At 43.2% G+C, this 27,656-nt stretch overlaps 1 protein-coding gene across 1 annotated transcript in view; it reads right to left on the minus strand.

The window, feature by feature from the left end:
- LOC149274086 (pachytene checkpoint protein 2 homolog) overlaps window positions 1–27,656 on the minus strand; it is a gene marked incomplete at its 5' end in the record, with an annotated part of 100,480 nt that overhangs the window by 19,925 nt on the left and 52,899 nt on the right. Inside the window, 2 exons of the mRNA XM_089505850.1 lie at window positions 6,181–6,293; window positions 19,286–19,439. Of these exons, the coding sequence (XP_089361976.1) occupies window positions 6,181–6,293; window positions 19,286–19,439 (267 nt within the window). The remainder of the gene's footprint in view (window positions 1–6,180; window positions 6,294–19,285; window positions 19,440–27,656) is intronic.

A 27,656-nucleotide genomic window follows, 5' to 3' on the forward strand; every position in this document is an offset into this window, starting at 1 on the left:
GACACAGTTCTTGGAAGTATGGGCACAGGAATGGGATTTCTTAATGGGGTAGACATACAGACAATATATAGTAAGATTCAGGCTCTAGGATTTGACACAATAAAGGATCTAAATGCCCAATCACAGATAAATGATCTACTTCTCAAAATAAGTGAAAGGCATACTCAAACTATAGTAAATATAGATTCACATCTTGTAGAGGTGGTAAAGGAGTTAATTAACAGAGCCATCAACACTACCTCAGATCTCTCACTGGGATTGGCATGCACCCAGGCACAGAGTGAGTTGTCAACTAATTTTAAGATCTTGATGCAGACAATGTCAAACGGTCATGTACCTCTAATGTTTTCAAATGTTGAGTCTGGTTTAACAAAATTTGCTCTAGATAATATGAAGATATGGGTAAATGATTGGCATGGATGTAATGAAACCTTGTGCATAGCATCATCGCTCATTCCTGTATCAGGGGTTAAAACTGAGATTCAGAAACTAGTGTCTTTAGGAATCCCACTATCCGACACACAAGCAATGTTTGGCAAACTAACATATGATTCCCTGGTATTTCAAAATGGGGAATGGGTACAAATGGATCTTTCTCTTTGTGGTCTACATCCCGTGACAAAAACATGTCTGTACACCGGGACAGTATAGGGAGGTATACACTTCATGCTGGCATAATAATTCACTGTGTCAAGTAGGGGTTGAGACAGTCCCTACTTCTCAAATTGTGTCATACATGGGATACGGCAGGGTGTGTTACACGTTATTACGAAAGATCAATCAAGTTGAATGGGTTTCTTCTGATGGGTGCTGGGGTAATTACAACTTGTCTAGAGGACTCTATTGTGGGGATAATTTGACTATTTTAAACATTTCTGGTATTTTATTTAGGATTCCATTCATCAGTCGACATTCTGTTGAATACCTCCCTTCTATAAACATTTCGGTGATACCTCCTAATCTCAGGGATGCTACTATTCTATTTAAATGGAGTAAAGTATTAGAATCAGACATAGGCCTACTTAAAAAAATGAAAGAATCTGATGATCAAACTAAGGTGGTAATTCAACATCTCCAAGGGGAAATTGAACAACTTATTCCTCACATTGATTCTGTTTCCACAAATAATCATTGGGATCATATTTTTGGACAATCATTTTCTAAAAGGAATTTTATGTATTATATGTTTCATCCTGTTTTTATTATTTTCATTTGTACTATTATATGTTTTATTGTGCAAATCATTCTTTGTAAATCACTGAGGCGCTTGACATCCAAGGCTAGACATACTATAAAAGAATTTAGATATTTACCTTTAAGTTAGACTCTCTAAAAGATAACTACACTATGGTGCCATGGAAATCCAAACATACAAAACCACTAATCTGAAGAGGACCTGCATTATGGATTTTATTCTTGACCATTTTGAATGTTTTTCCAGCTACAGCAAACTGGGTTTACGTGTGTCATTCAGACACAAAGGGGGGAGATGTAATAAATATAAGTCAACTATTAATCTCCAAGGACAACAGCTGGATCCCAACACAATGGGATTCCTCTTGAGTAAACCAGTTTCAAGGAATTACACTAGTGTCGAAACCCAAATGTCCAGGAACTCACAATACATCAAAGAGCTATCTCTCTACCAGGTGGGAACAATAAACAGGAGATACAATCTACAATCTCCTACAACAAAAGGACTGCAGGAGATAGTATCTGGGCTGGAGACAAGCATGTGTTTGTCCTACAACAAAAGGAGACAATATCAACATTCCAGAGACCCACCCTGAATTTGCCCTGAGGCACTGTGGGGGCAATCTAACTTCATGGACAAGAGCGGTCTCTACAGGCAGCTGGTGCAGGTACAAGATTGTGCCTTCCTAAGGATGAGTGGACACAAACTAAGAAGATGATTGGCTGGGACTGTTTGGGCATAGTGGCTATAAAGGTGTTGTGTGAGCAACAAAGACAGAGAGAGAACCAGAAAGAAAGAAGGAAGGATAACATCAAGGTGACAGGGACACCCCATCCTTACATGCACACATAGAGTCATTAGCATAGTATAGTTAGTCATAGAGCCTTGTATTTCAGACGCTTCTCTATATACTCATATATATGTATTTGTTATTTTAATAAACCCATTGTTTTAAGCCACTGGTGTAAGGGGAGTTTCATACGACGAGGAATCTGTAGTAGTTAAAGGAAAGCCAGACAGGTGAAGGTTATATATCCCGGGATTTAAAGGGGCTTTTCTACAATCTGATACACACAAACACTTTTACAGTCACTCACTAATTTACACTTTCATTCAGACAATTCATCCACACATTAATTCATACTCACTCATTCACACTACTTATTTCAATATTACTACCCTCTTTCTCAATATCTACCCAATCTCTCCCTGTCTCACTATCTACCCCCTTTCCCTACTCACTATTTACCCTCTCCTCCCTCTGTAGTTCACTCACCTTTAAGTCCTGTGGCGGGAGCACGAGGCTTCTGTCTTCCTGCACTGCCACGGCGCGCGCTGCTTCACTGCTGAGCACCGGAATATTACATCATATTCCGGCGCTCAGCATGAAATGCCGGCACCGCATTTCGCGGAGGAGAATGAGGGGCGCGAGCGGTTGCTAGGCGCCCCTCTCCTCCTTGTCAAAAAAATTAATAACTATATATATATATATATATATATATATATATATATATATATATATATATATATATATAAAAAACAGACATCGCCACAAAATGCTGTACACCTACGGTTGTATTTACCTAATGTTTAAGCCCTGCTAAGCAACAGATCTCCTTGTAGGTAACACCATACAGTTCAAAGAGGATATACTTTTTTTTTTTTTAAATGACTGTGCATACATATACACACACACACACACACACATATATATATATGTGACGCACCACCCTCTACCCAGTCAGCTGTTCTTTGCTTCCTCCCATAACTGCAAAGGTTAACCGCTTCCAGCACTAGACATTACTACGAGGAAGGGATCGGGAACCGGCTCTGCATCCTCAGTGTAGTAGCACCTTTGCCCGCCGAGACGTAGCCAGATACGGTGCTGCAATTGTCCTGAAAATGGGGGGCTCCACATGGCTGTAAACACTCCATGTGCCTGACTGGGACCTAGCCGAAAATCCATGGAACTGTGCGGCGGCTTGGAATCGTGGCAATGCCTGCCGAGAATTGGAACTGCGTCGCTGTATACATCTGTTGTCCAGCTACTTCGCTCTTTTGGGGTTACGCTACACTCGTAGTGGGCAACACTCAGAGGTGGTTACAGAGGACCTGGGTTTACCCAGCTGCGGCTATGGAAAGGATCAACACAGGAGTACGAGGCGTTTACAAATCTATGTGCCATGATTTAGGAATACCCCCTCCAAAAAATTATTGAAGATCCATATATGGAAAAAAGAACAATAACAAAAATCAACGATAACAGAAGCCAGTAATAACCTCCCTTTTTTTTTTTTTTATATCACATATTTTCGAGCAAATATGATAAGATGAGGCAATTGATATGTTATTATAACATTTGATGAATTTCTGTATTTATTTTTAATTTATTCACCATTTTTTATTATATAGTATATATTTACATACACAATTGGTCATTAACATTGATATTGATATTTTTGTGATATTGTCACTTTTGCATATGATTATAAATGCATTCATAATATTTATATTTTTTTTAGTCACCAATCTCACTTAATTTATTCATTACACAAATATTCTTTATTTATATGACCAATTGATTATTCACACTGACATAAATTTTTGCACAATTATCTATTTATAAATATGTACTTATGCACTTTAATATAACCTTTAACTTAGCACCACATGCACTTTATATTTATTCATTTGTAATAATTTTCATTTATGTAGTTATTTACTTTGGCATTATGGTTTGTTGAGAAATGAATGAAGGATTAATTCCGCGCTGAATCCTAGTGCGCCGGCGCGGCGATGGCGGCCCAGAGGTCCTGCTTTAGCCCGATGCTTTGACCTAGGTGCACATGCTCGATGAATGTTTTCTCGAGCCTGCGCACTGTGGAAGAGACATGGGATGCGAGGCAGTGAATTACTGGGCGGAGATGCAGCATCGGCGGCAATTTGGGTTCAGCAAGTAACGTCCTATGGGAGGGGTATATATACATCTACATGACAAGGCAATAACAGCGACCCCTTGAAAAAGGAGAACCGAAAAGGCGTAGGGGAAGTGGAGGTGGAGGTTATAATTATGGGTAAGCACGATAGCACTTTATGGACATTTCATTGACTATTGGATTATTTGTGTATGCTTGCAACTTTACAAGGGTACAATATGTTATAGAATTAACGGGTGCACTCCATAGTGAGTAATGGATAATACTATTAAAATGATAAAGCACCTTATTCTTTATTGATGAAATACAATTTATGAAATGCTGTGTGTGTTTTTATATTTTTCTGTATAATAAAGCAATATACTTTTTATAATATAAGGGCTTGTTTAGAACGCTTTTCTTTTGGTGTGCAGGCTATGGAACTCTGGCCTGACTACTGCTCGGACTAGGCGTCACCCCAAAATAGTAACTTTTTGTCAGGTGGGCATTGCTGGCCATGGAACTGTATGGAGCCTCAGGGCTGTCTGTAAGTGATGGGATTAAACCCCAGATCCAATTATATTTATGTGTATAAACAGTTGTGCTTGGTTCCAAATAAACTGAGTTTGTGTTTTCCACCTCAACCTTAGTTCTGTCTGATAATTGAGGTGGGCTGCCATGACAACTTATTGTTAAATTCAGGACAATATTAGCACTGTGAAGCCAAGATCTGGCTAGCCACAAGGCTCCATTAGATTGCTGTTCTGCTTCACCTTGTCCAACACTGAAAGGTGTCTCGGCAAAAGGAAGCGCAACTTGGTGGGAGTACCCAGTGTCCCGTTAAAAAACAAAAAAAAAAACTATATATAGTATAAATTATGAAAACTTTACCTTGACCATATAAAGGCAAATTCAAAACTCAAGTGTAGTAATTGCCATTGTAATTAGGAAATGTATTTTGTAAATATGTGCATGTAAAGATCTGAAGGGCACTAACAGTGGGCGTAGTGTTTCATTCACTAGTATTTGGCTGGTGTATCCTTCATCACCCAAGCTTCACGTGCCACGAGAGGAGCTTCTAGTGAAAGGTCTTTGACTCTGCAGAGGGTTAACCAATATTTTGCTGAATTGCCAAACTCCACTCCTGAAATAGGTTACTGGTTCAAATTACCACTGCACAATTATCAAACTTCCCCACAGGCAATGGAGAATGTATACGCAGTTCATTATGTATGCAAATTTTCATCAAATGGGTTACCGTATTGGCCCGAATATGGGCCGACGCCCGGGACAGGCAGTTCCGGGCGCCGGGCAGGCAGCAGGGTTAGGATACAGATCACCCGCAGCGGTGCAGGGGACCTGCATCCTACTCTCTAATACGCTCAGACAGCCTCCCCTGCCGGCACTTTACACGGGGGGGGAGTGCCAGCATTGGAGATTGTCTAAGCGCATCGCGCAGACGTTCACCGGCAGCAGCGATGCGCGTAAACAGCCTCCGCTGCCGGCACGTCTGCACGATGAGCTTTAACAATCTCCCTTGCCGGGAATTCCCACGGGGGGAGTCCCGGCAAGGGAGATTGTTAAAGCACATCGTGCAGACGTGCCGGCAGCAGAGGTTGTTTACGCGCATCGCCGCAGCCGGTGAAAGCCTGCACGATGCGTTTTACCTCTGCCCCCGGTGCCGGCACATCCGCTGAGTGTATACAAGAATTGCGTAGATGTCCTCCGCTGGCCCGGGAGTCTGCACTGGTAAGCCGGGGGGGGGGGTGTTGTTTCAGAGTGGCAGCATATCTTGGGGGGGGAAGAAGGAGAGTGGCAGCATATCTCGGGGGGGGGCAGAGTGGTAGCATATCTCGGGGGGGGCAGAGTGGTAGCATATCTTGGGGGGGGCAGAGTGGCAGCATGTCTATTAAAAAAACTTTTTCTTTAAAAAAGCACCAAACTTTTAGGGTGCGGCCTATATCCGAGCCAATACGGTATATACATTTTTTTGCACTATTAATTTTGCAAAGACTGTAGCTATCTTGAAGAAACAAAGTATAAACCAGCATATAATTGCATTTGTATTACCTGGAAATATCATTCAATAGCAGACTGAGTTTTGATACTTTATTTTCCACATAGCCAATCATTTCTAGGTCTCTTAAAGTTAGTAGTTGTTGTCTTGGATATATTATTTGACACTAGAAAAAAAACATTAAAATAAAGTAAGCCTCTTTCACAGCAATCCAAAATATAGACAAAAAAATAGAAAAGCACAAATGATTACATATCATTTACTTTAACCCCTTCGTGACAAAGGCTGATTTTACTTTTTGTACCCTTCGTGACAATGGCCGTTTTAACATTTCTGCGCTGCTCGTGTTTAGTTGTAATTTTCTTCTTTCCCATTTACTGAACCCGCACACATTAGATATTTTTTTTTCAGGACAAGAAGGGCTTTCTTTAGATGACATTGTTTTGATTGTATCATATTATTTACTATTAAAAAAAGTATAAAATATGGTGAAAAATTTAGAAAAAAATGACTGTTTCTAACTTTTAGTTGAAAAATCTTTTACTCATCTATAAAAGATAATGAAAAAACCTGCTAAATAGATTCTACTATTTGTCCTGAGTTTAGAAATACCCAATGTTTTTATGTTTTTTTGCTTTTTTCTACACATTATGGGGCAAAAAGTACAGGTAGCATTTTGCTATTTCAAAGCCATTTTTTCCAAATCTGGTAATTCTTCCCCCCCATGTGCCATTTCGGGTATCTTTGAAGCCGGCCAATGCAATTTACCCCATCAAGTCATATATTTTTGAAAACTAGACAGCCCAGGGTATTCCAAATGCTGGTATTTTAACCCTTTCCAAGCACTTATTCTACCATCAGCCTTTGTCAAACTTTATGGTAATTTTTTTTGCATTTGTTTTTTCACACACATTTTACTTTAGGTACGAATAAACAGGTTCTGGTATATGTCACTATCATAAAACACCCCAATATGTGTTTAGCAACATATCCTGGGTACAGCGATACCTCACATGAATGATTTTGCCTGGCTGTTTGGGGGGAAAAAGGGCCACATTCGGGGTATGCGCATTTTTCAATGTTGAACTTTGGCATTTGGGGATCCACTGCCCATGCCCTATTTGGTACATCTTTGAGCCGGGCCATTTCAGTATGCCCAATAAAGCCATATATTTTTGAAAACTAGACACCCCAGGGTATTTCAAATGCAAGTATTTTAACTCTTTCCATGCACCATATCTACCACCAGTCTTTGTCAAACTTTGTGGTAGTCATTTTTTTGCATTTGTTTTGTCACACACATTTTACTTCAGGTATGAATTAAAAAATTCTCGTATATGTCACTATCACAAAACACCCCAATATGTGTTCAGCAACATCTCCTGAGCGCGGTGATACCCCACATGAATGATATTGCCTGGCTGTTTGGGGGCAAAATGGCCACATTTGGGGCATGCACATTTTTCAATGTTGAACTTTGGCATTTGGGGATCCACTGCCCATGCCCTATTTGGTACATCTTTGAGCCGGGCCATTTCAGTGTGCGCAACAAAACCATATATTTTTGAAAACTAGACACCATAGGGTATTTTAAATGCTGGTATTTCAACTCTTTGCATGCACACATTTTACCACCAGCATTTTTTCAAAGTTTGCAGTAGTATTTTTGTGTGTGTATTTTTCCCACACACACCTACTTTATGTATGAATTTACAGCTCCTGGTATATGCCGCTGTCACACGACACCCCAATATGTGTTCAGCAACATCTCCTGAGTACAGTGATACCCCACATGCATGGGTGTGTCATTTTTGGGGGGGAACTATAAGGCCACATTTGGTACGTGTGCATTTTTCTAATTGGAAATTAGATGTGTGGCCATCCTTCCCCCCCGTGTTAATTGGGACATTGTTGAATCCGGCCAATTCAATTTACCCCATCAAATCATACATTTTTTAAAAGTAGACACCCCATGGGCATTTAATATGCCAGTATTTTAACTCTTTCCATGCGAGAATTGTTTTAAGCTAATGTGCTAATTTTAGGACTTGCTCACAAAAATATATTTTTTATATATATATTTTAATTTTTTTTTGCCTTTTTTAAAACATTTTTAACTTTTTTTAAACTTGAAGGTTCCCCTGATAGTGACATCAGAGGGAAATTATTTTTACATTTTACTGTTTTTTTACTATTTTTTTTCTAATTATTATTAATTTTATTTTTAATTTATTTTTTCTAATCACACTGTGATTAGAAAGCTGGGCTCCATTGACTTGCATGGTTGAATGCAGTACCTGTATTCAACCTGCAAGTGGAGCCAGAGTTCTCTAGAGGGTCTGGAGACCGCCTAGCGAACCTTTTCATCTTTATTATTTTTTTTCCCGGGCCGCCGCCATCTTGCTGATGGCGAAGATCACCGGCAGCTGCGGACATGGCCCGATTCCGATCATGGCGTTGCTGAATGCCTCGAGGTCGAGGCATTACAGCAACGCCGTTTGGGTAAAAAAATCTATCACGGATCAATTTTTTTTTACCCGTTTTAACAAATGACGGTCCTGGCACGTCATTTGTCGTTAACTACATGTTTTGTCATCAAGGGGTTAATGAACAATGATTATACATATATTACTTGCACTAATGCTGGAGGGTCATAGGGCAATAAAATGATTATCCATATCTTTATATACAGTTGTGCTCAAACATTTACATACCCTGGCAGAAATTGTGAAATGTTGGCATGGATCTCATACAAAAATATATCATGCAAAAAAATGCTAGTGATGAAATGAATCCATTTATTAAGACATAATGGATTTGGCTCCTTTTTAAATCATAATGATAACATACCGTCCAAATGGCCCTGATTAAAAATGTACATACCCCTGAACGTTTGGCCTTGTTACAGACACACAAAATGCCACACACAAGAGTAAATGGCAATTAAAAGATTGATTTCCCACACCTGCGGCTTTTAAATTGCAGTTTGAGTCTGTGTATAAGTAGTCAATGAGTTTGTTAGCTCTCACGAGGATGCATTGAGCAGGCTAGATACTGAGCCATAGGCAGCAGAAAACAACTGTCAAAAGACCTGCGTTACAAGGTAATGGAACTTTATAAAGATGAAAACGGATATAAAAAGATATCCAAAGCCTTGAAAATACCAGGCAGTACTGTTTAATCACTTAAGAGTAAAACTGGGGGATCTATTGATACCAAGCCAAGGACAGGTAGACCAACAAAGATTTCAGCCACAACTGCCAGAAGAAATGTTCGGGATACAAAGAAAAGCCCACATGTAACCTCAGGAGAAATACAGGCTACTCTGGGAAAAGACGGGGTGGTTGCTACAAGGAGCACAATACAACAATACTTGAACAAAAATAGGCTGCATTGGTCGAGTTGCCACGGAAGAAACCTTTACTGCACCAATGCCACAAAAAAGCATTTTTGACACAGCTTCTGGTACACTGTAATTTTGAGTGACAAGACAAAGTTTTATTGTCACAACCATAAGCACTATGTTTAGAGAGGGGCCCTACAAGGCCTATTGCAAAAAGAATTACTATCCCCACGGTGAAGCATGGTGGTGGCTCACTGATGTTTTGAGAGTGTGTGAGCTCTAAAGGCGCAGGGAATTGTGTGAAAATTGATGGCCAGATGAATGCAGCATGTTATCAGAAAATAATGGCAGACAATTTGCATTCTTTCGCACAAAAGCTACGCATGGGACGCTCTTGGACTTCCCAGCACGACAATGACCCTAAACCAGGGGTTCTCAAACTGCTGCCCTCCAGCTGCTGCAGGACTACATCTCCCATAATGCTCCTTCAGCTAAGGGGCTGGCTGAGGAGTATGGGAGATGTAGTCCTGTAGCAGCTGGAGGGCCGCAGTTTGAGAACCCCTGCCCTAAGCAAAAGGCCAGGTTGACCCTCTAGCGGTTACAGCAGAAAAAGGTGAAGGTTCCGAAGTGGCCATCACCTTAATATCATTGAGCCACTCTAGGGAGATCTCAAACGCGCGGTCCATGCAAAACGACCAAAGACTGCTTGACCTGGAAGCATTTTGCCATGATGAACGAGCAGCTATACCACCTGCAAGAATTTGGGGCCTCATAGACAATAGATAGTCTATTACAAAAGACTGTACACTGTCATTGATGCTAATGGGGGCAATACACAGTATTAAGAACCAAGGGTATGCAGACTTTTGAACAGGGGTCATTTCATTTTTTCTTTGTTGCCATGTTTTGGTTTATGATTGTGCCATTCTGTTAAAACCTACAGTTGAATATAAAAAGAAATGTTTTCTTTAAAAACGGTACACTCACTGACCACTTTATTAGATATACCCGTTCAATTGCTTTTTAACACAAATAGCTAATCAACCAATCACATGGCAGCAACTTAATGCATTTAGGCATGTAGACCTGGTCAAGACCACTTGATTAAGTTCAAACCGAGCATCAGAATGGGGAAGAAAGGGGATTTAAGTGACTTTGAACGTGGCATGGTTGTTGGTGGATGGGATGGTCTGAGTATTTCAGAAACTGCTGATCTACTGGGATTTTCATGCACAACCATCTCTAAGGTTTACAGAGAATGGTCCGAAAAAGAGAAAATATGCAGTGAGCAGCAGTTGTGTGGACAGCACATGGCAGCAACTTAATGCATTTAGGCATGTAGACGTGGTCAAGACAACTTGATTAAGTTCAAACCGAGCATCAGAATGGGGAAGAAAGGGGATTTAAGTGACTTTGAACGTGGCATGGTTGTTGGTGGATGGGATGGTCTGAGTATTTCAGGGACTGCTGATCTACTGGGATTTTCATGCACAACCATATCTAAGGTTTACAGAGAATGGTCCGAAATACAGAAAATATGCAGTGAGCGGCAGTTGTGTGGATGAAAATGCCTTGCTAATGTCAGAGGAGAATGGGCAGACTGATTCGAGATGACAGAAAGGCAACTGTTACTCAAATAACCACTTGTTACAACCAAGGTATGCAGAATACCATCTCTGAACACACAGCACGTCAAACCTTGAAGCAGATGGGCTACAGAAGCAGAAGACCACACCGGGTGCCAACCCTGTCAGCTAAGAACAGGAAACTGAGGCTACAATTCGCACAGGCTCAGCTAAATTGGACAATGGAAAACAGGTCCTGGTCTAATGAGTCTCGATTCCACCTGCGACATTCAGGTGGCAGGGTCAGACTTTGGAGTAAACAAGCATGGATCCATCCTGCCTTGTATCAATGGTTCAGGCTGGTGGTGTAATGGTGTGGGGGGACGTTTTCTTGGCACACTTTGGGCCCAAACAATACAATACAAGTACTAAACAAGTATTGTTACTGACCATGTCCATTCCTTTATGACCACAGTGTACCCATCTTCTGATGGCTGCTTCCAGCAGGATAATGCAAACTGGTTTCTTGAACATGACAATGAGTTCACTGTACTCCAATTGCCTCCACAGTCAACACAGTAGGGACACAATATGTATATAGGTTGAACTTGATGGACTTTGGTCTTTTTTCAACCTTATGAACTATGTTACTATGTCACCAGATCTCAATCCAATAAAACACCTTTGGGATGTGGTGAAACAGGAGATTTGCATCATGGATGTGCATCCGACAAATCTGTAGCAACTGCGTGATGCCATAATGTCCATATAACGTGTTCACCACAAGAGTTGTTGTAACTCCCAGAAATGACCCAGATGTTGTTCCTGAAATCACTTCCAGCACCAGTCAGCATGCACACCTTGGAACCCTATGTGTAGCCAATAAGTAAACACGAATACGTTAAAAACAAGAATGGACATTTTATTTTTGTAAAACATAGCTTCATATAGCCACAGAACTGCATTAACATAAACAGATATACATATACAACTCAACCTTTAATTCCTCTAGCAGCAATCCTATTAACGGTTAGTTAGTTAGTTGTTAGTTAAACAATGAAGTTCCTACCTGTGCAAACTTTATTTGACAGCCAGGCAGGAACCATCTCTGAGTACCCTGGGGCCCTGTATGACAGGTCATTCTACCACATATCTCCCCTTTAAAAAGAAGACTGAACTGGGGGTCAGACCTGGGTCTGCAACCAGTTCAGTCGGGGAGCATGGCTCCATCACTCCTAGAGTTATGAATATAGGGGAGCTGGCAAGAGTCACCTGTCCCACTAACCAGTACTGGGGTGCACCTGAGAACTGGGGAGTTTGGGTACCAGGCGAGGACAACAGTCCCACTCACCAAGGCAGGGAGATAGGGTCCATAATCTGTGGGTAGCAGGCTCCAAATCTGGGCGAAGGCATCTACAGCCAATCCTGATGATTGAGGGAGAAGGCCGGAACCTGAGAATTGCCTCTGGATGCCATCAGATCGATCTAGGGTAAACCCCACTGCCGGACAATGCCGCTGGATGCAGAGCCCACTCGCCGCTCAGAACGGGAGTTCTGCTCAGGAAATCCACTTGAGAATGTCCCTTTGAGGTAGACTGGGGACAGGGTCATCAAATGGGACTCTGCCCAAAAGGAAATCCTGAGAGATATACATATTAGACAGGGGCTTGTTGTACCTCCTTGATTGTTGAAATATGCTACTTCTGCCTGGTTGTCGGAGCTTAACAGAATGTTTCCGGCTAGCAGATGTTCCCAGCTCTTTCCACCGCAAGCAACTCCAGGCATTTGGAAGGAAGGAGTTGCACAGCTGGGGACCAAAGACCTTGAACAGACCAGTCTAGATATGTGGCTCCCCATCCTCTGATGCTTGCGTCAGTGGTGAGAAGCTCCTTGGCGGATAAGGACCATCTTCTCCTCTCAGCTAGGGTGTCCCGTTGGAGCCACCAAGTGAGGGACGTTCTGACGTGAGGATGAAGACTGACGAGTCTGTCCAGAGCCAACTGGTTCCCCTCTAGATGATGGATACATCTCTGAAGAATCCTCATGTGGGCCAGGGCCCAAGGAACTGCGTACCTCGTGGAGACCATCTTGCCCAGAAGGGGCATGCACGTCCTTAAAGAGCTTCTGTGCACAGAGAGAACCCTGCATACCACCAAACAAATCCCATTGATCCTGGCAGGTGGAAGAAAAGATTTCCCAGAGCAAGAATCCAGACATAGGCCCAGGAACACAAGTTGCTGAGAGGGAATGGTGTGGGACTTGTCCCAATTCAGAATCCAGCCGAGCTTCTGTAATGCGTCGACCACTCTGGAAAGGTGAGACTGGAGAACCGGAGCCGAACGGGCATTGATAAGCCAGTCGTCCAGATAAGGAATAACTGAAATTCCTTGACTTCTGAAAACGGGCCATAGGGCCCGTCTAGCCCTGGCTGTCATTCTGATGATCTTAATAGAAGCATCGCAGAGAAAGTCCACGGCAGTTTAACAGCGGTGACATTCTTGAGGATAGCCTCTCTAGAAGTCTTGGCGGCAATATCTTCGTCAATCTGCGAGAGGCAAATCTTAACTGCTCTGGAGGCAGATGCGACTCCTGGCTTGAAAACAGCAGCAGAGGCCTCAAAAGACTTTTTAACGGCTGCTTCAGCTTTCTTCTCCATGAGGTCAAAGAAATGTGAGCCATCTTCAAATGGCAAAGTAGTTTTTCTGGAGACCCTCATAACTGCGGTATCAACCAGAGGGGTAGCACAAAACTGGGCAAAGTCCTCATCAAAAGGAAATAAACGTTTCACCCGCCTAGACAGGTTAACCCTTCTTGATGCCATTCCTGCTTAATAATTTCAGTGCAGGATGAACAGGAAAGGAGGCTGAATGCTTGGGGAAACGGGTCATTCTTCTGGGTAGCAGTCTCTTCTAAATGCACCTCACCGCGGATATAAGAGTCTCAATTTCTTCCACCGGGAACAGAAAATAACTATCTTCCTGGATCTCGCCTTCCTCAGAAGGACACTCCTCCACCTCAGGATAATCGAATTCTGAGTCCAATAACAGTGGCTGACAACCAAGGAGAGTGGGATCTTGCACTGCCGGAAGGTGGGGGTAGGCAGAAACAGGGACAGCCTGACGAAAGGCATAGAAGGTAGACTGCATCTCCTCTTTAAGCCAGGCAAAAAACTCTTTCACCAGAAGCCTCAGAATCCGCAACCGATTTCAGGCAAGCGGAGCAAAGCTTCTTCCTGGAATCATGAAAAGCTTTGTGACACCCAGAGCACTGCGCATGTTTGGTCTCCATCAAAGCCTTTTTAGGCTTGTCCTCAACAGAGGGCGGCTCAGAATTATCAGGAGGCAACATAGCCACTTCAGATGCAACAGCACCCTAGCAAATATAAACAGCAAGGAGCAGGAAGTAATACTCACCTTGAGACTTGTAATCAGGCAGTAAGCCGCAACAGCGCCAAAATTTTAAAATCCGGCCGAAAACGAGGCTTGAAACGCACTACTGGAAGTGCGTAATGCCCCGAACCGGGAGCCAATGAGACGCCATGTTGGACGACGGTGAGATGCCGAACAGCTGCCCTGCAGCAAACAAGCCGACCAGGACTTCCGTGAGGAGGAGCAGGAGCCGAGAGGACGCCCAGTCAGCAAAGTAAGTGTGCGCTGTGCGGCTTAGCCCAAGGAATTGGCTCAACCTAGAGCCGAGGGAAAAATAACAAATGGGAGAAAAGTCCTCCCTACCTGATATAGGGCAGGAAAAAAAAACTGGGGGTAGTAGGAGGGGAGGGGTTTTTAAAGTTTTGAGTCCTGCCCTATCTCAAGTACGGAGGAGGAGTCTATCCGTAGCGTCACCTGGGATGGCATGGAAATTGCGCTTCAGATATGGATTTACAGCTCCTGGTATACGTCACCCCGATATGTGTTCACCAATATCTCCCGAATACAGTGATACCCCCCATGGGTTTGTCGGGTTGTTTGGGAGGTAAAACGCCACATTTGGGAAGTGTGCATTTTTTAACTTGGAACTTTACATCTGGTCCTACTGCCCCATGTCCTAATAGGGCCATCTTTGAAGCCGGCTAATTCAATTTACCCCATCAACCCATTTATTTTTGAAAACTAGACACCCCAAGGTATTTTAAATGCTAGTATTTTAACCCTTTTCCATGCATGAGATTCTACCACCAGCCTTTGCCAGTTTGTGGTAGTAATTTTGTTTGTATTTTATTCACACTGTAAAAAGGAAGGCATGATTGACAACCAACTGTATGCCAATGAAGTGAAATGGTGTTATGATGCAGAGATCCAATGGGCAAAGCCTCTCTATACAAGACCTTAAAATGGTCTCAAACACTAATGGAGATTCTTCTCTGCAGAGCACATGGCAAATCAGTTAGGACATTTGGTCACCTTCCACTCCCTCCCCCAGTGCAATGTCCTTTCCCTTTTCTATCTCCTTGGTCTCTAAGGGTCAATGGAGAAGATAGGTTACCAGGGGAGTGTCCAGCAGGAGTAGGACTTATTGTGTTTATAAAGTCCTGCCAACTCTCTCTCTCTCTCTCTCCGAGTCTGCGTGGAGATGATCACAAGGGAGTGGTAATTGTATAACGTGTTTACAGGCTTATCCTGCTGTTTCTTTGATATTTCCATTCAATCAATGAATAGATAGTTTGGTAACAGCATATACTAACTTATAGTAATTTGTATATGTATTGTTAGTTTGTTTAGCCTCTCAATAAATATTGTTAATTGCAGAAAACAAGGAGTGTGGACTCTGACTTTACACTCGATAGTGGTTATTGATAGCATAACAGTGTATATATATATATATATATATATATATATATATATATATATATATATTCATACAGTAAATGTTATTCAATAATTACAGTAAGATGCATAAAATACAGACACACGTTTTTTATATTTATAACAATTGGCGAGCCAGGTAATTATTTTTTACCACTTTTTGCTCACTTGCAAGGGGGGACAATCCAGTTTTCTCCAGATACAAGTGAGCTAAAAGGGACAAAATAACCAAACCGATTTTGTTTTATTTGCTGGAAGCGTTTTCTGCAATACGTCTCGGGCCAAGACGTGAGATCAGGTATAAGTTTATAGCTCCAGGTATACGTTGTGGTGAACTTGAAAAAGACCTCATTGTGAGGTCGAAACTTTTTTTGTCTCAATAAATCTGCCTGACGCCGGAACTCTTGAGTGCCTGGAGCCTTTATTTACCTACTACAATTGGAGGTTTGGCAGACATGGTATCGAAATTTAAAAAAGAAAATATATATAGCAGGCAGAATGGGGGAAGCACAAAATAAAAAGGACTGCATTATGCTAGCTGGCTTAAAGACCACCACTATCATTGATAACTTACAAAAGGAATTAAAAGAGATAGAGGAACAGAGGGATACATATTTGGTTAAAATCACTGAACTCCAGAACATGGTAATGGAGTATAAAAATAAAACCTGAAAACACAAGGGAATATTTACTTAATAGGCCAAAACTCTATCTTCCACAAGCCCCAATAACTGTCAAGGAACTGCCCCAATTGAAAAATTTCAATGTGCAACAAATGCCAATTTGTTTCTCTACTCAGACACGTCCTTTGCCTATGGCTGAGAAGGATAGTTTCCAAAAATGGTGGGGAAACCTGGCAACCAATGATTTTAACAATTTTACACATTGGTTTCAGAGGGGAGCAGAGAGAGCTAGAAAAGGAGGTCTTAAATTAGAGGAATGGACAGAACTGTTAGAGTATGCTATGGGCCCATAGTTAGTATTTTACTGGGATTTAATGGCAGTCTAAACAGGCAGGAAGAATTGCGGCAAAAAAAAATTCTATTTATCAGCATAGAGAAAGATTTAGCTAACATCACAATGAGACAAACAGATGGTCCAAGAAAGGTAGCTCAGCGGATATTATTCTGGTATACACTACGTCAGCCACAGCCGCCAATGGTGTTGGGTTCACCAGCACATATATCCAGAGTGTTGGATGCTCTACCCCATGAATGTCAGGAGTTTGTGAGGCTGCTTGACCAAATACCCACAGACCTAGAACTGCTGCTAACTAGAGCAGACAAGTGGTGGATTGATTATCTTCACACTGAACATGCTTTTGTTGTCTCAGCAGCGAAACAGTTTTAGGGAGACATCCAAGTAGAATAATTAGAGAAATCGGCAATGGGAGGAGCTTCAGGGAAACAGACATAGATTTAGTCAGAATTGGAGGAGGAAAGACGGAAATAATTGGAGAAACCAGAGATTTGGAGACTGTAATAATAATGGAAGAAACAGGGAGAGTGGTAATTGGAGGAGAAATGAAAAAGATGACAAGGAGCCAGAGAAAGACAATAAATACTGGGGAAGTTATAATTGGAATACCAAAAGAAGGATATGTAATAATTTGGAGAAACAGAGATGAGCCACAAAGGTACAACTACTACTGGCAAGATAATAACTGGGACATTAAAAGAGGGAGAAGATGGTAACTGGAGAAATCAGAGATGGGGGGATCCTGGGAGAAACAGCACTAAGCAAAATGATAATTGGAGGAGGAAAGAAGGGGTGAGTAACTACAGGGAACCAAGACAACAAACTGAGATAATTTTTTTTTTTTTTTAATTAGACACCCCTTCGGTATTTGAAATGCTTTTACTTTAACTCTTTCCATGTCAAGACTTTTGGGAAGATACAGCGCTAATTTTAGCACTTGCTCATAATAATAAACTATTTTTTTTATTTTATTATTTTTGCAGTACCTGTATTCAACCTGCAAGTGGAGCCAGAGTTCTCAAGAGGGTCTGGAGACCCTCTAAAAAAATAAAGTTGGAAAAGTTTGCTAAAGGATGCCCACCACCTCAGCGTCCTGGGGGGCTGTTTGGTGTCGCTGAATGCCTCGCTATCGAGGCATTTCAGCAACACCACTAAAGTTTAGAAGGCAATAGTTGATCGCCTCCTAAACTCTTCTAAAACAGGCATCTGCCGCCATACAGTGCATGGTGGATGTTGACGCCCTGGGGAGGTATTGCAGAATGCCTCGACATCGAGGCATTACAGCAACACAATTTATGTGAAGAGAGCGATCACAGATCACTTTCTGAGCTTGTTTAATGAAATGACGTGCCAGGCACGTCATTGGATGTTAAGGGGTTAAAAAGAAGACTGAACTGGGGTCAGACCCCAACCGGGTCTGCAACCAGTTCAGTCAGGGAGCACAGCTCCATCACTCCTAGAGTTATGAATACAGGGGAGCTGGCAAGAGGCACCTGTCCCACTAACCAGTGGGGTGCACTTGAAAACTGGGGATTTCGGGTCCCAGGCGAGGACAACAGTCCCACTCACCAGGGCAGGGAGACCAGGTCCATAATCTGTGGGTAGCATGCTTGCTTTCAGTCCACTCCAGGGGCTCGAGTGATGGAAAGTTCCGTCACACACTCCGTCACAGTCCATATGGACCAAAATCTCTAAGGAATGTTTCCAGCACCTTGTGTAAAGTATGCTATGAAGAATGAAGGCAGTTCGGAAGGCAAAAGGGCATCCAACGCGGTACTAGCAAGGTCTACCTAAAAGTGGCCAGTGAGTGTATATTACCAATTCTCCAATATGCAAACGTTTGAGCACAAATGCATGCCATATATTACACATCTTCCCACCCATATCTCCATCCTATATGAATTAGATAATATAGATAATGCTAGGCTAATTTTGTGGCACACTATTTAATTGGCGATGTATGCATAGTGAGCACAAGACAGTTTATTCAGGTGAGTTATTTGGAGTGAATGTTTTGGGCCCCCAATGGCTTTATTTAGCTCTTAAGGATAAACAATGACTATACCGGTCATATGAAGCTAGCACTTAACACTAGATGATGATGATTACATTCATTATTTGGGAAAGCAAATGCTATAAACTACAGAGCTCATTAATCGCAAGGGAAAACAGTGCTACTTCAGACCCAGGCCGATCAGCAAAAGCCTATTTCAACTAATTCCATGCATGTGATTGCTCCTTGAGCCAATCACATGCACAGTTATCAGACAACCAATGGAGACAATGTCCTCCCCCCTGTGTTTTGAAGGGTGAACTCAGTGACTAAGAGCTTCCAAAAATATAAATACAGTAAATTACACCACAAAGACATTAAAAACATCCAAGGTTTACCCTGGATCTTTAAGTACTGTAACAACTGCTAATACTTTATCACAACATAATAAAAACCCTATTTTTTTTTTTACTTTACCTTCATAAGTTCTTCTATACAGGACAGGTAAATGTTGAATATAGCAGCAGAAGATGGCAGTCCTATATAAAGCTTAAGATCGGCTCTGTCTACAAAAGCGGCATCTATTTTCTCAGTGATGTTCGATGTGGTCAAGATTACCACATTGGGGTACCTAAGTGGTTCAAAAAGTAAAAATTTTAGTTTACAAGAAGAAATCTCATGTATTAAAAATATGTTGGTATAAAATATTTATTCATACATATTCTTAAATAAATACAAATAGAATAAATTTATATTTTAAAACAAGTACTGTCTGTATGGCAAATGAAAAAAGCAGATGGGAATAGCAAAACAAGGAGAGGGGGGCTTCCTTGGTCAGTGCCAGTCCACACCTTAGAGAGAAACTAGACTAGAACCAGAAAACCCACTTCACGATCTCCAACAGCTATTCACCAATTTACCAAGAAGTGCTATTTATATATTATTTAAAAAAGGTATATATTCATCAGTGTTAATCTTGTTATAGTAATTTTTCACAAACATAGAACAAGATGTTTATCTGCCTATAGATAAAGCTTGCTTCATCTAGGACAGGGGCGTCCAAGTTTTTTCTGCAGTGGGCCACTTCATCAGAATTGTATACGTGCGCGGGCTGCACTCATTTTTCACTGTGAGAAAAATTGTCCTTTAATAAAATATGCAGACTAAAATAAAGTAAATAACACAAAACCTTTACTTTTCCTCTCACTGATTTCTGGGCCTAGAAAGTTTTGTGACTACAAATTCAGGATTCTGGATAAGTAAAAATGAAATAGTTCTATTTATCCTAGGGATACACCGAAATGAAAATTCTGGACCAAAACATTCACGGTTCACTTAGCCAAAATTGAAAATGACCCCCTCACCTTTAAAAATAATAATAAAAGTAGGTAAACACACCACAATTGGACAAAAAAAATTAGCAATATGACTTGGCATGATAAGAGTGTGATTGCTAACAGCAATCACACGCCTATCATACCCAGGCAACCAGTAAATGCTGGTACCTAGGCATGATGGGACTGTGACTGCTGTTAGCAATCACACTCCTATCATGCCAAGTCAGCCAGTACATGCTGGTACAGGGTGGCTGTAAGTGATGTGCAGACCCCATATTGCTGGCAGCATCAATACACAAGGGGGGCAGCTAGCTAGGTTTCAGCATGTACTGGCTGACTTGGCATGATAGGAGTGTGATTGCTAACAGCAGTCACAGTCCCATCATGCCTAGGTTCCAGCACTCACACATCCATGCTATCACACACACACACACACTGCTATCATTCACAGATTCATTCCCTCAATCACGCATACTCATTCCAACACCCTCCTCACCCCCTTACCTGCACTGCAGCTCCTCGATGCTGCTCACAGACTTCAGCAGGGGGCGCGGCCTCCCTCTGCGTTCTCTGATACTGCACAGAGGAAGCAGGACTGGAGAAGAGTCATGTGATGTCACGTGAACTCTGCTGGGTTCCGCTTCCTCTGTGCAGTACAAAAGACCCTCCCACAGGTAAGTAGCAGGGCTCGAGGTGTTGGCCTGGCTGCCGATCTTACGCGGGCTGCCCCTTGAGGTCATGCGGCCCGCGGGCCGCATGTTGGAGGCCCCTGATCAGGACAATATGTATTTAGTAATTACAAATTAAAATAATTCAACAATTAAACAAGTTATCCGATTATAATGAATGCACATCACTATTAACCCGTATAAATTAAAGAAAATGTGCTGTTAAGTAGTAGCATGGAAATTACCTATTGATTGAATGGGTATATCAGAAGTAGAATATAATATTCACTTATTATATTCTCCAAAAATACATATTACTTATGAATCTGTACTGTTATTCTTTTTTTCTTTCTAAACTTATAGCAAGACAGGAGGCTTCATAATTTGCATAACATCTTTACTCTACCACCAATAGCAACAAAGTGACAAGCATGAAAATCAAAATATATAACCAATCAACATAAAACAGGGACTATAAAGCCTGAAGACAGCCACTCCTCCTCCTTATCTTTGCTGCTACCACCAACAGGTCAGATCAGCTATCCATTCAATTTTCCTATATTGATTGTTTCTATTATTAACTTTCGTTATCTTTATTGCGGATATTACCATATTTGCTCGATTATAAGACGACCCCCAAAATCTGAATATTAACTTTGGAAAAAAAAGAAAAAGCCTGAATATAAGACGACCCTAAAGGAAAAAGTTTTACCAGTAAATGTTAATTCACGTAAACTATTTTTTTTAAATAAAAGCTATGATTGAGAAAAATATTTTTTTTTGTTTTTATTTCCTTGTATTTTCCAACCTGTCCCCCAGTTACATACATCTGCCCCCAGGCTTGCCACACCAATATGGCACTGTGGCCCATGATATGCCTTTTAACCCTCTATATGCCACTGTGCCCCATGGTATGCCTTTTGACCCCCTATGTGCCACTCTGCCTCCAGAAATGCCTTATAACCCTATATCCCATTCTGGCATTTAGGGGGTTAAAATGAATATTATGGGGCATATAGGGAGGTATAAGGCATTCCAGGAGGCAGAGTGGCATTAAGGGAGTTAAAAGGAATTGTATAGAGCACTCTGCCTCCAGAAATGCCTTATACCTCCCTATATGCCACTCTGCCCCATAATATGCCTTTTAACCCCATAAGTGCCAGAGTGGCATATAGGGGTATAAGGCATTCCAGAAATGCCCTATGCCCCCATTTCACGCACGCACGCACGCACACGCACGCACGCACGCACGCACGCACACTTACCGGTGCTTCCAATTTTCTGCTGTATTGCCGGGGCAGCGAGTTGACGTCTCCTTCCGCTGCAGCCGGAAGGAGGTGGAGTTGGCAGCGGGGGTTTGTCAGTGTCCGTCGCGCATACCTTCCCCGGCTGTCAGAGATCAGAGTTCCCCACACCGGTGCGGGGAACTCTGATCTCTGACAGTCGGGGAAGGTATCTGCGACGGACGCAGACAACCCCCGCTGCTAGCCACACCTCCTTCCGGATGCAGCGGACGTTGTCTACGCGCATCGCGTAGACATCAACCCGCTGCCCCGGCAATACAGCAGGAAGCAACGGTAAGTGTGTGTGTGTGTGTGGGGGGGAGACAGGAGGATCCAGGTCCCCTGCAGCGGTGCGGGGGATCTGGATCTTAGTCTCATAATCAGACCTCTATTTGAGGTCTGATTAGAAGACGACCCCTATTAGAAGACGAGGGGTATAATGCTCTGAAAAAAACCTCGTCTTATAATCGAGCAAATACGGTATTATTGAAATTACATCACCTCTATTTGTTCCCTATCTCTGCTCCCTGCAGAGACTCTGTTTTTAGGGCCCTCTCTTTAGGCCCTAAACCCTCTTCTTGTGGGTCTCCACCCTTTATTTTTCCTTTAATTTTTTCTCTCTTGAACAGGTTTTCCATTACCTGTCTGTAGGAATGAGCTGCTTTCCTTCCTCTCCACGTTCCGCTTCTCTGCCCTCTCTCTCTCTCAAGCAATTGCGCTTTTACTTTCACTTTCGTTTTCTATTGCTGTTCAGTTTTTGCTTTTTTGCAGTAGTTTCAGGCTGTTTTTCCCTTGTTTCTTACAGTTTCTAGGTGGTCTCTCTAGGCCTAATTCTTGTTTTAATGAATCTTGCCTCTTTCAGTTTTTTAGATTATTTAAACAATATATTAAGTTTCTTTTGACATATTTGGTGCTTGCTGGCACATTTTCTCACCTGGTCCCCTGTTTCATACTAAAAAGGACATATTGCTATACAGGGTGATTAAGGGAGGCCTACCAGATGTGGGCCTCCCTTAAGATTGGTCCCTGTCCCATCTGGGTGATACTTTTACTACATCTGGGACCTTATTACTATACTAGTAGCCTCTATCGCCACCTTGTGGTTTTATATACTGTACCTTGCACATTCATTGCTGATCTCTCACAGATCTCTGGTGCCATCTTCAAATGTTTTCTGCTCATACTCCATACTATGACAGAAGATAGACACACGCCTTCAGCGGCAGACCTGTCATCATGGCTCTACGTAGCCAGCGCCTCCTTTGATTTGCCCTTCCAACAAGCCCTAGCATCACTTTCCCATCCCCGTCGGCCTCCCAGGGCTCTTCGGGATGACACTCCCTATTCAGATATTGATCCAGAGGGCTTAGTCAGCAAACGCCAGCGTAAGGGCATTGTTTGCACCTCTAAAGGGAAGCAAAGTATGACACGCACTCTCGTTGGCTCCGGCCCAGAGCTCAGTGGGGATATCCATGGCTCCTCATCTGCGGAAGACGATGCTCCAGGTGCCTACAATGCACTCCTAGATGAGTGGCGAGACGATTCTCCTGACTCCAACCAAGATTCGGACAATCCGGAATTTCTTAATGGGCGAGATGGCCTTGGACACCCAGGCTATAGGCTCCTATCTGATGACTCCATCCGGAGATACTCCAATACCAGAGTATTCTGGTGCCCTCAATGCCGTGGACCCTATTTTGACCCTGAGAATATAAGACATCCACGCTCGGCCGGTTTTACTCCACCTGACCAGATCTCAAACTCCCTGGTGAAATGGATCCAGGAACCAGTGGAGGAGATGGTCCGGAACAAACTTCGGGCAGAAAGCCCAGGTCCTAAGCTGCCACACAAGTTCTTCAGACCCCCAAGTTTGACCCCACGATGGCGACATATGTCCAAAACCTGCAGGGACCCCAGGTGGTATCAAAAAGAGCCCAGGATAAGCTACTAGACATTGCTAGCCCATTGCCCCAGTTGATCCTGATAGCCAAACAAGCGATCATGTCTGATACCCCAGATGGACGCCTCCCCTGCCAGGTAATGGATTCAGCGTTGCAGCATCATACTGGGTAACGCTAACTAACTGAACCGAGCAATGCCAGGCTGCTCTCATGTGCCAAGACCCTTGCCTTATGAATCTTGGGAGCAAGGAGATGGGTCCAGCTACCGACGGTCTCCTTTTCTGGGATGCTTTCATAAAGGAGCAAAATAAGCACGTGAACATGTTCACCTCCTTCACAAAGGCCCAATCCTCCATGAGGTAAGCTTTTTCTTCCAGACAGCGTTTTTCTGGCAGGGCTGGATATCTAAGGAGCTGGAGCACCAGCTTTTCAGCCACCAGAGGCTCCCATTCAGCCACGAGAGGCTACCACTTCCAGGCTTTGTCAAAATTCCCTCCGCCAGAGGTTCACCCAGATGAGGAGCCACCGGTCCTGCATAAGAAAGACCACAAACCCATAAGTTACCCGTTTTCAAATCTTCTCCCCTTCAGGTTGCGAGCAGGCTCTCTCTCTTTTCCCCACAATTGGTCCCTTATGTTCGGTTCAGGGCTTCCTCATAGATTTTTCTATTCAACATGCCCACGTCATGGGTCCTCCTCACTTCGTCAACATCATCTTCCTGGTTCGAAAGAAGTTGGGGAAATCTCGACCTGTTATAAATCTCAGAAGCCTCAACATCTTTGTCACTGGACGCCTATCTCACAGTCCCTGTCTACCAGGATCACCGCCGGATTCTTCAATTCTTCTGGCACAAGGAGCTTTGGCCATTCACCTGCCTTCCCTTTGGACCCAGCTAGGCCCCTTGGTGCTTTACCAAGCTGATGAAATCTGTCATGGGTTTCTTTCAGACCCAGGAGATCTGCAGGGTACTATGCTCCAAGACGATTCCACTTCGGATTGTAGCTCACATTGTGGGCCTTCTCTCCTTGTCCATCCAAGCAATCGTCCCTGCTCCGCTCCACTACTGAGCTCTTTAGCGACCCACCTTTGCAGGTTTCCATCCTATGATCAGATCACCCTCTCGACGGAGGTGGGGCTAAAGCTCATGGGGTGGCTACAATACATGGAGGCATGGAGTGGTCGAGCTATCTTCATCTCCCTTCCCGACTTAGTCCTGGAATATGACGCCAGCTTTTACTGTTGTGGGGTGTCAGGACCTTTCGTAGTGACCGGTGGTCGATGGTCAGTGGAGGAGATACAATTGCACATCAGTTGTCTGGAACTGATTGCGGGCTCCTTTGCCGTTCGGAGCTTGGCCGCAGATTGCTCCAACTTTTGCCTTGTCCTTTGGATTGGCAACCTCTCGGCGGTCCAGTACATCAACCGTATGGTGGGCACACAGTCATCTACGATTTCTGCCTGGCCAACCACATCACATTGAAAGCAGAATATCTTACGGGCTCCGATAACAGGGTGGCAGACCGGTTTTCCTGTCACTCAATGCCAGTGATTGGAAGCTGGACTGATCTCTTTGCATCCAGACTGAATACTCAACTGGCAACTTTCTTAGCCTGGCTTCTAGATCCTGACTGCGCCGCAGCGCACGCCTTCCTACAGACCTGGCCTCCATCCGGAGCTTACGCTTTCCCCCCCTTCGCTCTGATTCCTCAGGCGCTTTGGATGATCGGATCTGTGCTCATCACACCCCTCTGGCTCCCTCTGCCCATCTCAGCTTCTCATTCTCGGGTGCTTCCCTAAGTAGGCATCCTCTGGTCTGCTGTCTTTTGCGCAGGGACCAGTTATCTCGTCACCTGGGTCCTAGGTATTAGTCTCTCTGGGACATCCAGAAGGTATTGGATTTTCTGAAATCCTGGCCTAACCATACTTAATCTCTTAAACAGCTTTCGGCAAAACTTGCTTTGCTTCTGGCTTTAGTTTGCTTCTGCCGCATTTCCGATGTCCAGGCTTTCGATGCTGATGTCATTTCTTTCTCTCCGCAGAGGGTGGTTTTCTTGCTTTCATGTCGCACCAAATCATTTTCTTCGGCTGTCTCCTACCCATACTTTCCAGAGCAGCCGCTTTTGTGTGTGGCTCGCTTCTCTCAGCAGTATCTTCTGTCCACGGACTCCCATCGTCCGAGGGGTTCCCTTCAGCTGCTTCTCTTGTGTGTTTCTCCCTTTTGTCTGGTATCTTCTCCTACCATCGCTAGATGGGTGTGCTGGCTTTTGGGTCTGGCCTGGATTGACCCCAGTTTCAGGGTTCATTTGTTCAGAGGGGCAGCAATTATTATTGATTTTATCGATTAGTTGTTTCAGCCCTAATGTTGGGTATGTCTAATCCGTAGGCGCTACCGAAAATAAATTTGGTCTTTGTTCAACAGGGGTAACCTAAAGCGTAGAAGATTTTTTTTTTTTTTTTTTTTTTTTTTAATACTAGCACTAATACCAGATTATTTAAGAATGGAATCCCTTGTGGGCCAATTGAATATCTGGCTTCTTCAACTGTGGATAAGCAGGGACAGCCTAGTGGTATGTCTGTTCCTTGTAGGAAAACCAGCGGCGTGTGGGTACATAAATGATATTACTAATAAATCACATTAATATAAAAAAGCATAACTGTTTCCGCCCCCTCAGCACGCCGGTGCTCCATCATAGAAGCTCTGGCGGAAGTGGAGGGCAGAATGGAGGTTGTCTGCGTGCATCGCACAGACGTTCACCGGCTGCCAGGGAAGAGGATCCAGGTCCCCTGCAGTGATGTGGGGGATCTAGATTTTAGTTTTATAGTCCGACCTCTATTTGAGGTCAGATTATGAGATGAGGGTATTTTTCAGATCATTTGCTATGAAAATACCCTCATCTTATATTCGATAAAATCAATTCAACTGATCGATAATGAAAATCGTTAACGATTTTCATTATTGATTTTATCGATTAGTTGTTACAGTCCTACAATGAACCGATCACCAATAGTGAGTGTACAAGGCATTCAATCAATGCGCAACACAGGCAATTTAAAGCTTAAATTGGCTGGCTGCGTGTGAACAATCCCGTGATGCACGTTGGGTTACATTATTCATTTTTTTTCATAGGGCTGTTACGGTTAGCTATCGGATAACTGGACACATAGGGTGTGGGTGTGCAAAAGTTAACGATACCAGCCCTTTGGTCACACACTTAACCCTTAAACACGCCACAAAAACACCAGACTGGTAATATGCTGCCAGCACCAAGTTATTTTTTAAGCTGACTACAGTTCATGGATGCTTCGGTAACGCCCAGTACCACACTGAACGGATCAAAAATGTATAAAACCCAATTTAACCCCTTAACGACAATTGCCGGTCCTGGCACGACACGGAAAAGCATGTGCTTTACGACAATTGACGTGCCAGGACCGGCACGTCTTTAAACGGGTGCAGAAAGCGATCTGTTTTCGCTTTCTGCACCCAAAAAACGTTGCTGAATGCCTCGACCTCGAGGCATTCAGCAACGCCGCTATCGGAACGAAGGGGCCATCTCTGGCCCCTCCACGGGGCGTCAACATCCGCCATACTTTGTATGGCGGCGGACGCCCGTATTAAAAGCGTTTAGGAGGCGATCGACGATCGCCTCCTAAACTTA

The sequence above is a fragment of the Sceloporus occidentalis genome, unplaced genomic scaffold, assembly GCF_023333645.1.
Source record: "Sceloporus occidentalis isolate IW3139 unplaced genomic scaffold, rSceOcc1.0.p SCAF_348, whole genome shotgun sequence".
NCBI classification, from domain to species: Eukaryota; Metazoa; Chordata; class Lepidosauria; order Squamata; family Phrynosomatidae; genus Sceloporus; species Sceloporus occidentalis.